The sequence below is a fragment of the Pygoscelis adeliae genome, unplaced genomic scaffold (assembly GCF_000699105.1).
Source record: "Pygoscelis adeliae isolate BGI_AS28 unplaced genomic scaffold, ASM69910v1 Scaffold294, whole genome shotgun sequence".
NCBI classification, from domain to species: Eukaryota; Metazoa; Chordata; class Aves; order Sphenisciformes; family Spheniscidae; genus Pygoscelis; species Pygoscelis adeliae.
In genome coordinates, this window is record NW_008824722.1 from 1,903,050 (window position 1) to 1,913,463 (window position 10,414).

The 10,414-nt window shown below is 54.4% G+C and overlaps 1 protein-coding gene across 1 annotated transcript in view; it reads right to left on the reverse strand.

Moving 5' to 3' along the window:
• DNMBP (dynamin binding protein) overlaps window positions 1–10,414 on the reverse strand; it is a 28,808-nt gene that overhangs the window by 2,497 nt on the left and 15,897 nt on the right. Inside the window, 11 exon segments of the mRNA XM_009323319.1 lie at window positions 1–5; window positions 8–122; window positions 582–914; window positions 1,387–1,515; window positions 1,729–1,833; window positions 2,075–2,205; window positions 3,626–3,825; window positions 4,484–4,501; window positions 5,011–5,158; window positions 5,925–6,024; window positions 6,640–6,827. The exon segment at window positions 1–5 is cut by the window's left edge and continues 51 nt beyond it. Coding sequence (XP_009321594.1) covers window positions 1–5; window positions 8–122; window positions 582–914; window positions 1,387–1,515; window positions 1,729–1,833; window positions 2,075–2,205; window positions 3,626–3,825; window positions 4,484–4,501; window positions 5,011–5,158; window positions 5,925–6,024; window positions 6,640–6,827 — 1,472 coding nt within the window.

Here is a 10,414-nt window from a genome sequence, read left to right on the forward strand (position 1 = left end):
CTCTTGGGAGCTGCCTGAGACTCTGGGAAGAAGGTGAAGGCCTGGAGCTGCTGGAGGACTCGACTGTGCTCATCCTGGAAGATGGCAATGAGGTTCCCCTCCCTGCTGGACACCTTCAGCAACTGGAACCAGAGCAGGGTTGGGGGTCATGGTTAGGTGACAGCTGCTGGGAAAAGTGGCCAAGAGCTACAGCGGAGACCATGCCACCTCCCAGGCCAAGCAGGGCTCTGAGTCCTGCCAGTGACTTGCATCAGGCCCAGATTTGCAGTCCTGTCTGGACCCAGCTCTGCATGGTCCCCAAACTCATGACCTGAGATTGTCCCAGGCAAATGCTCTCCTGCCACTGCTCCAGGAGCAGCCAGAGCCTTCACCATCTCTACACACAATTACATCATGACCCTGCAATCCCTTCTCTGACAGCATCCCACAGGACCCCTCCCCAAGGTACTCGGAGCCTGAAACTGCAGCAGCAGCAGCCTCCGCCACAATGGGACGGGTCCCAGAGAGGCTCAGAGACAAGCCCTGCGCAGAGATTAGCGCTGCCCTGAGCCCAGAGCGCTGGCTGTGCTCCGGGAACCCACCGACAACAGGGGTCTCAGCTCCTCCAGGGCCAGGCGCACAAAGTCGCAGTGCGCCTCGGCGTAGCCCCGCACGCAGCTGGCAAACAGCTCCTTGGCAAAGCGCAGGAACTTGGGCAGCTCGTCCAGCAGCTGGGCATTGAGGGCCTCGTAGTTGTTGAGGGCTGACTGCAGCTCCTCCAGCACTCGCTTGTCCTTCAGCTTCTCCGCTCGCTCTGTGCAGTTGTGGAAGTCGAGGAGCTTGTCGAAGCGTTTCTGCACCAGCTTGTGGGGCCCTGCAAACATGCTCAGCAGCTGGTTCAGGGGTGAGCTCACCAGCCGCTCCGTCCGCTCTTTCTGGTGGGCAGAGATGCAGAAAGCAGGTGAGACGAGGTGCACTCTCCCACCGTGTGGTGAACACCAGCAGCTCACCCTCCAGCACACAACCTCCCCAGGACAGCATAGGGTCCACCTTCCCGACAGCACCCACCAGAGCTCCAGAGGTCCCTTCCAACAGGAATTATTCTATAGTTTTACATAAATGTGCCAGCATGGGCAACACTATGGGAAGCACCTGAACAACTCTCACAGAGCTGTAACATTTCAAGTAGGGCTGAAAAAATGTGTATCTAATAGGCATGCTCACTACACATCATAAACCCACAGGCATCAAAGTGCTCAGGAGGGAAGAGCTGAGCAGGAGGGCTCACACCCCTCCCTGGGTGTGTTACCCTCCCTGCAGCCTCCCAGGGGCTGCCCATCTGCAGCAGGCCCCCAGGGAGGGCCCCAGAGGGGTGCCCCCAGCACGCGAGAGCACAGCGTCACTCACAAAGTCGGAGAAGAGCTGGTCACTGATGAGCCGATTCACTTTCTGGAACTGGTCCAAGTCCCCACTGCCCTTCTCCATGCACAGGTCCCACATGCTCACTGCTGCCAGTGCCTTCATGCAAGCCGACTCCTGCACCAGGGACACACAGTCAGCATAGCCAGGCTTGCTGCCCAGGAGAAGAAGCCTCCCAGGGCAGCCCAGACCCTCAGAGACCACTCCCCCGGGAGGGCTGAGGGCAGGAGCACTCACTGGCCAGAGGCACTGCAGGTACACACCATGCAGGCAGGAGGGGCAGTGCACAGCGAGACCCATGGGTTAGGCATCGCACCCAGACTGACTCACCCGAACATGCTGCAGGTAGAGGGAAAGGTCCCGGATGAAGGACTTGATCAGCCGCTCCTGCATCCGGAAATTTTTCTCCGTCTCTTCAAAGGCTTCATCCTTCAGCTGTGAGAGAAAGTGTCTCAAGGGAGGCAATGCAGGACTCCAGCACCTCCCAGAGCGCAAGATGTGGGGCCTCCTGCCCACAAGCCAGACAGCAGAGATGGGTAATTCAGACCCTAAGCTCACTCTGCCTTGCTGGCCTGGATCAGAGCTACTCTTTGGGGAAGGTGTCGGGGGGGGACAGCAGATACCACTGCAGAACCACCACAGGGTGTAAGTGCACCTGGCAGCTGATGCACGTTACCTGGGGTGCAAAGCCTGTGAGATGCTTGAGGTGGCTGCTCACACGGTTGGATTTCTTGATGATAGAGTGGAAGTTGAGCTTGGAGATCTTCTCCATGAGGCTATCCTCATCTCCTTTCCGGTACTTTAGCACTGAAGAGAATGATGTAGAAATCAGAACCCTTGTCAGCACAATGCCTATGCCTTACAGTGCCTCATCAACAATTGCCGTGCTGGCTCTCCCCTTCCCTAAGCCTCTGCAGTCCCAAGTACCCCACATACCATACCATACCGTACCGAACCTCATCTTGAATCCAGCACTGTGCCACCTGTAATCCCCTATTTGGCTCTCAACATGCCCTGCAGTTTGTAGACCCACCATTCAAACTCTTCCACAGGATTATGCATAGCGTTAGCATAAGATGACATAGGAGATGATATAAAATAATCACTGGACATACAGAAGGTATTCATATTGCTTCTTTAGCAAATATGAGCAATCATTACAGGCAGCCCATGTCATCTCAGCTTCAGTAGGGCTATGTAGGAAGAGTGAAGCGTAAGACTTGCATGAGTCAGGGGCTTCCAGGGGAAAACAGGGAGGGTGGTCGGCAGGTCAAACGGAATAGTTTTCTCCCTCTGTTCAGTCCCAGAGAGGCTGCACTTGGACACCATGTCCAGTTTTGCTGCCCCCAGATCAAGAGAGATGTGGGAGAACCAGAGCTCCTGACCCACAGGGAGAGCTCAGGCCCCACAAGAAGAGCTGGGGGAGCCGGGCAGGCTCAGCCTGGCTGGGAGGAGGCGGAGGGGGATCTGCTCACACCCGGCAGCTACTTGAAGGGCAGCTACAAAGGTGATGGAGCCAAACTCCTCTGAGCAGTGCCAGGCAATACAAGGAGGGGCAGCGGCCACAGATGGCAGCTTGGGAGCTTCAGGGTGGATCAGGGAGCACAGCTTCACCATGAAGGTGGTGCAGCCCTGGCACAGGACAGCAGAGAGGCTGTGAAATCTCCATCCTTGGGGGTCAGTGAGAATCGGCCGGAGGGAGCGATGGCTGATCAGAGCCAACGCTGGGGACAGTCCTGCTCCTAGCAGGAGGTTGGACAGGAAACCCGAGGGCTCTTGCAGCCAGCACCTCTGCGATTCTGTCCTGTCTACAGATATACCTTCAAACTTAGTCTCCAAATCTCAGTAAGACAGAGGCTGCCCTAGCAGATTAATTCCCTACTTGTGTTGTTTAAAATTCCATTTTTTAATTTTAAATATATATTTTTTGTCTTATAATTATTTTTGTTTTCATTTAATAGCCATGTGATCAGCCACTGCATACATTTCATATCTATATCACAAGAAACAGCTAAAGTCAGATGTATACTATGTTACTTCAAGTATTGTATCTTATGCTCAAATTTTTTAAATGCAACTCTCCTACTGCCCTTCTGTGAGGGCACAGACTTTGGGAGCAGATTCCCTCCATGACTGTGGTTGCCAGCTAAGGCTCAGGAGCTGACAGACGCCAACCTCAACACACCCACTCCTGTCTCTCTCTCCCCAGCACTACCCACCTACTCACCCAGGTCCTTCCGGCGCTTGTATTCGTTGATGTTGACGTTGATTTCTTTGACAGCAAGGACAGCAGCTGTGAGCGGTGCCTTGTCAGGGTGAGCCTCGGGGGTGGCACTCAGCAGCTCCATCAGCAGCAGTGGGTACCGCATCACCCTCTGCACTGGCTTGATGAGGAAGGAGCCCAGGTTAATGTAGTTTGTGCAGCCCCTGGGAAGTTGGGACAAAGGAGATGCACCAGGTTTCAGTCCAGGTCTGCCACGCAAATTCTGCCCCCTCAAACCAACCCCAACCAGACTCAGAATACCAATGCCTCTAAATCCACTGTAGTCCCTAAGTCACGCAACCCTCATCTCCAAACTCACTGCACTCCTGAACCCCCAGGGATCTCAAACCTCACTCACACCAGGTGACCCTTCCGAGCCAGGATCCTCTCCATCACCAGACCCACCGCAAAATCCCACACGGGCAAAGCCTCAAACTTACCAGAGTGCCACTTGCCTCAGACTCTGTCCTACCACCCGACCGCTCAGATCTGAGCCCCACTGCAGGACAGACTGACTGTGCTCAGGATTGCAGCCGGCGCAGGGCTCTCCTGGCTCCTTGGGGCTGACAGCTCCCAAAACCTGCTTCCCGCCCCAAACTTCCCCTTACCTCATCACCTGCCTGTTCTGCCTGCCTGTGTAGCCCACCCATTGTCTTTGTTGTGATCGCGCCACAGACACACTGCTCCTCCCAGACGTGCCTCCACGAGGCACCGTTAGGGTCCCCCGACATGCACCCAGCCAGTGGCAGGAGGTTAGTTACAAGGGAGCAGCCAGGCCAGGACAGACAGACAGGCGGGGGCTAACAGGAAGGATGCACTTACCACTCACTGTACAGGCTCCTGCCGACCCACAGAGTGCCAAAAAGCAAAGAAAAGCAACGGGTTAATGGGGCGGCAGGTGTGCAATCCCATAGCCAGCGCCTTCGCCCCCTCCCGCAGTGATGCTGCCAGGGCAGTGGGCAGCCCTGTCCTCCCAGAGCAGCAGCTGGCACTGCCGGCTCCCGGGGGCATTAACCTCCACAAGCTGGAGCCCTGGCAATCGCTGAGCCAGGCAAAGCGGCTCCTTCTTCACCAGCCATGGTGGGGCAGGGCTTGGGGAACAGGAGCCCTCAATCCAGGTCATGCCACCTTCTCTGTAACTTGGTGGCTTCTGCTCAGAGTTTAAGGGGGCCTACAGGTGGGGCCTGGAGGCCATTTGAACCCGGAGCCTGGTCAACTATGCAGTGAGAGAGCTGTGCCCTCTCCAGTCACCACCTGAACTGTCCAAGCACTGCTGGCAGAGGGGCAGGGATGTTGGAGACTGACCCCCCTACCCCAGCCTGCTGGCCGCCACAGCCAGAGGCTCCAACCTGAGGCTATCCAGCAGGTCCAGGAGTAGTTTCTGCATCTTCTCATCCTTCTCATATGTTTCCAGCAGTGCGATGGCCTCGTCATGGTTCTGGCAGTACACCTTGTAGATGCTCTCCAGCTCTGCACGCTGTGCCAGGAACACTGGTCCTGCAGACAGCAGCAAAGCAGGACTTCAGTGTCTCCTGGTCCCCAGCTGCCTTCAACAACGCTGGCATGTCTCATGGTGAGACGCCCACTGTCCCACTTCACCACACACAGCTCGAGAGGACAGTGTTACTAGAGCAACCAGGATGCCTCCTCATCACCCTCAGCATGACCGCACATCCTTCCTGCTTCCCTGTCGCTGCAGGCCAGGGGGACAGAAATGGGAAGCTGTGCATCAAAGGTCTGCCAAGGCAAGGAGGCCCCAGGCTGAAGCCAAGGGCATGTCATGATAACTCACCAGGACATGTTCACTCATGCTTTGAGGGGACTGTATACCTAGCTAAAGAGTCCCCAGGGGGACCTCAGGAGCCACTAGCCCAGAGACCTCAATTGATCTAGCTCTCCCAGAGGTGAGGAGCAGGGACACTGGTCAGTGGCAGCATAGCTGGGGAGCCACATGGAGAGCAAAGGCACAGGCTGCCCAAGGCCTGAGCGGCAAAAGCTGGCAGCGCAGGAGTGAGGAGTGGGGCTCCCTTCGGGGCAAGGGGCCAGGAAGGGCCACAAGAACCGTGTTTCTCAGCATAGCGATCCATGGGGCAAGACAGACCTCCTTGGCTTTGCTGCTGGACTGACAAGCAGCGACAGGGATCAGCAGGCAGGAATTCCAACCCCAGTGACACTCTCCTGCCATTTAAACTACTCTGTTCTGCCCTGCCACTAGCAAAGCCCATCCCAGCCTGCTGAGAAAAGGTAACAGCAGAATTCATACCGATGGCATCCGAAGCCTCCAAGGTGGACAGCAGCTGCTTGGAGAAGCTAATTAACACATGGATGTTTCCAAAAAGACCCTCGAAGTCTATGTTCTGCATCTGGGGAATGGGAAGAGAGATGTCGTGGATGGGGGAACATGTCCCAGCCAGACCCAACAGCCGCCCCTTGCCCTCCCGCAACCCATCAGCCCTCAGCTCCACAGCAGCCACCCAGTGTGACTTCCTCCCATCACAGTGACTTCTGTACTCACTCCCTTGTCTCCCAGTGCACTGAAACTCTCAATGTGTCCTACCAAACACAGCGTCCTCCACTTCCCAGCAATTTCATCCCTGCTTCTGTTCACCTGATAGTCTCCCTCTCCTCCCACCAACTCTGTCCCCATGCCAAGACCTCATATTTTCTTTCTCCTGACAATTAATTTAACCTACAAACCAAATGAAAAGGAACATTTCCTGCCCCAGGAAATGAATCTGTGATATTTGCTGCCAGGTCTCTTGCTCTCAGCAATGGGAGAGCTCAGCAGGATCCCAAAACAGATGGGCTATTTCTATAAGTGCAGGGAACAGCAAGAACCATCCTGCTCCCCTCAGCATAGCTGAATTTCCCCTGTGGGTTCCTGTGCTGCTGCTTGGAAGTCTCCAAGAACAAAGTGGACTCAGTATCCTCACCCCATCCCACCAGCGCTGCACCACAGGTTGCCCCCATGCTCCCACCTGTGCCCGCTGCAGGGGCAACATGATCCTCTCCACGCACATCTCCAGGTCTCGGATATAGTCCCGCTCTGTCTGGAGCAGTTCCTCAATAACCTTGGACCTCTTCTCCAGCATCCTTTGCTCTGGGCTCTCAGTGGCAGCCGAGGATGTCTCCAGAGATGGTGTCTGGGAGGACAGGAGAGTCATCTCTGCAAGACAGACAAGCAAGGTCAGCATCCTCCAGTGAGGATGCAAGGACAAGAGACAAGTAGCGCCTGAACTGTGCGACATGCAACCTCTAAGACTGCTAAACACGACCATTAGAGAACAAGACTGTCCATCCAAGGACCTCTCCAAAGAAGCCATTCCTGGCACTCCCAGCCCCCGGGCAGCAGGGAGCCCCGGTCTGCTCCCTCCTCGCAGCACCAGTAATGCTGCAATGCTCCATCATTGGGGCAGCAGGCACCAAGCAACACAAACCTGTTCCAGACTGTCCTCCGTGATGCTGGCCGGGTCCAGACCCCTCTCCCCAACTCTGCTGCCCCAGGAAACTCCGTGGGGCTGAGCAGACAGGGGAGGAGCCCCGCTCCCCTCCTCGCCCTCTTCCAGGTGGCAGCCCTGCCCGCAGGGTCTGGGGGTGTGCAGGCCGCTGGCCACCCTCCTCTTCCCTGTCCCAGGCCCCCGGCAGCCGGTTTTCCTCCTGGTTTTCTGTCCCACCTGCGGCTCCCAGGCCGGCCCAGCCCCCTCCAGTTTTCATTGAGACATTTTATCCCCCAGCAGATTCCTGGGCCCCAGCCACTTTCTATCCCACCTGGCCTGCTTCTAAAGGCATGTGCCCTCTGGCCAAAACCACAGCAACAGTACCCCTCCCCCAAATTCAGGAAAGCCCCTCTCCAGCACCTCCCTGGGACACCCCTCTGAGGCAGGGCCTGGCCCAGAAACACTCAGATCTCCCCCATTTTACAGCTGCTTTGCGGAACTGTGGCCCACGGGCCCCCCTAGCCCCTTGCAGCACCCCAGCCTCCCTCAGGTACCTGATTTCAGGCCAATTGCTGATTTGACAAATGCCCATCCGCTCCAGCTGTCTCCCACGGATCCCCAGCTGCTCCCTCTCCATGGGATTTTATTAGATTTGTGGACATGCCCCAGCTCAGACATTTGTAAAAATATTTTTGCAGGACAGGCACTTCCAGATCTCCACCTCCCTGACCTCTCTGGTTACAGCCTCAGGCAACAGCAGCTCAGCCTGGGGGACTCCCAGGGACACCCAGCAGGGTGAGACTTATCCTGGTACCCCGGCACCCACTGTGCACAGCCCCAAGAGACCCCCGTGCTCCCAGACCCCAAGAGACCCCCGTGCTCCCAGACGCTTCTGCCCAGGTGCTGGGCAGGCCCTGCTTGCCTGCAGGCAGCCCCCAGCCTTGCCCTGCAGGGTGATGGCAGTAACCAGCGGCAGCATGAAACGTGGAAAACTGCTGCTTTAGTCTAAGCATCCTGCCTGCTGCTCTGCCAGGCTGGGGTTTTTGCACTGAAATGACCCAGGAAAGAAAAGAAATGCGACTGAGATGAGACACCGATTCAGCCCATAACTAGCTGAAACCATGCCAGTCCTTCCAGCCCTTCCCGTTGCAGAGCAGCAGCGACAAACAGAAACCAGCAGCACTGGCGTCAAACAGCAACTTCTTGCAGTTACCTGGGCTGAGGGCGAACTGCTGTGCCTCTTGCAGAAAGAGCAACTTCAAAATCAGTCCCAGACAACCCCCCAACTGCAGCAAATGGGAAACCCAGCTGAAACCCTGCTCAGAAGATGCCCTTGACGTGGGAGGGAAGATACCTTTCTCTCTAAGCAGGCATCTCTGCTGCCCTGCCTTGAAATCGAGCCTGGGGAGAGCCAAAAGGACCAGCTCCAGTGAGGAGGATTTAGCGGCACAACCAGCACTACATTTATTAAGCAACTATTTGGAAGAGCAGGCTTCACTGATTCCTACTGGAAAGTATCCTTAAAACTACCCCCATCAGAGCCAACGTGCATAAGGGAAAGGCTGGTTTCAGCTAAGTCAGTGGCTGTCTTGGCTCCCTACCAGATAAATCCCCGATGATGAACTTTATCAACTCAAATGCAGCAGGAGTCTGCGAGGAGGGCCTGGGAGCAGCCGCTGGGTTTAACATTTGCTGTTTGCATTTCCACAGCATCTGCAAAGCCTCAGCAACAGACCAGGCCCTGCCGTGCAAAGTCCTCTACAAACACCCAACAGGGATATCCTGCCCGAGACACAGCGCTTGGAGCCTGAACAGGACACAAGAGAGAAAAATGTACAGGAGGGACAAAGAAACACCAAGATAATACAGTCAGCAGGTCTCTGCAGCTCAAGAGTTAAGAAAGTAACAACAAATGAGTTATTTTTAAGGATATACATTTTTTTAAGGAATGGCATTTGTTTTGCAGGAGAGCAAGCTCAAGTGGGAAGGCAACCTGGAAGAAGCAGGAAGGTGTTAATTTGCAATGCAAACAGGTGTGTGAAACCCAGAGGAGGTGGGTGGGTGATCTGATACTGCGGCATGGGGTGACCTGGGAAGAATCTTGAAAATGAAGACCATCCAAAACAACAGCCAGAAACGGCCCATGCAGCAGCATTTGGGAAGACAAATGGAAAAGACTACATTTGCCTTGGTCAAATAATAGGATTTTGCATTTATCCCCAGGCAAAATGCCACCACATGAAGCTTTGTACAGGACATCTCGGGAGTTGATGTCCTGATGTCACACCAAACAACGCTGCTGTGCTCCCAGCTTTAGCCATAGCTAAATTGCAGCCACACAATATGTCTGGCTCCAGTTCACCAAAAGGGAGCCGGGGATGCCCAGCGCCGCTGGCAAATGCAGCAGCTCTCCATGCTCCACCAAGCAAACCCCAGGCAAGTAAATCTAGGTCAGGCCCTTTCCGAGAGCGCCCTGCAGCAAGGCTTCAACTGACACTGGCGAGACTGCCAGCTCCACGGCACCCTTCCCCTGCAAGTCTCAAATCCCTGCCTGTGGAAGGGAAATTAAAACCTTTCCTGCACACCTTTTAAGCCCATAGGAGTCATCAGCTCAGCTTGCTTGACCTGGCACGATGCTGGCCACCAGTTGTACCCACTTATACGATATCAGTGTTTGCATTATTTTGAAAACTTATACAGATTAATTCTCCTCTGGCCGCCTTGCTCTTTCTGAGTATTTCAAGATTTGTTTAAAAACAAGGCTATGCTGCAGCCAAGTCTCTTAGGACTCTTGCTGTTTATCACTAGTCTGGCATCCTCCTTTAGCAATGAACTCAAAAGTCATCCTGCCTCTTTCCAAACACTCGCAGTTCAAAAAATTCAAATACAGAATTTGTTTTTAATATTTGGCTCTTCTATCTGACCAATATGTATAATACTCAGGGTTTGTTTCTGACGCATTTAAAAACTCTCACTTTTGCTATTTCATACCATCTCTGTTGACTGCCATCAGTTTCTTTTTTCCTGTTTGTCACACGTTCTTGCATGTCTAACAGCAGCTTTCCCTAAATGAGGCTTATTAAGCATTTAGCTAAACCCACCCATTTCATAGCTGTGGGTTTTGGTCACCTAGTAAATGCTTTTTAAACAGATCTCCATTTTACTTCACAGATTTTCTATTTAAATGTTACCTTTCAATCTGGGCCATCATGCCCATCAACTTTGGAGGCACTAAGACGTACACCACAGCTGGAACAGGCTCCATTAGTCTGCAGGACTGCAACAAGTATTTCTAACGAAGCCACCAAACTCCAAT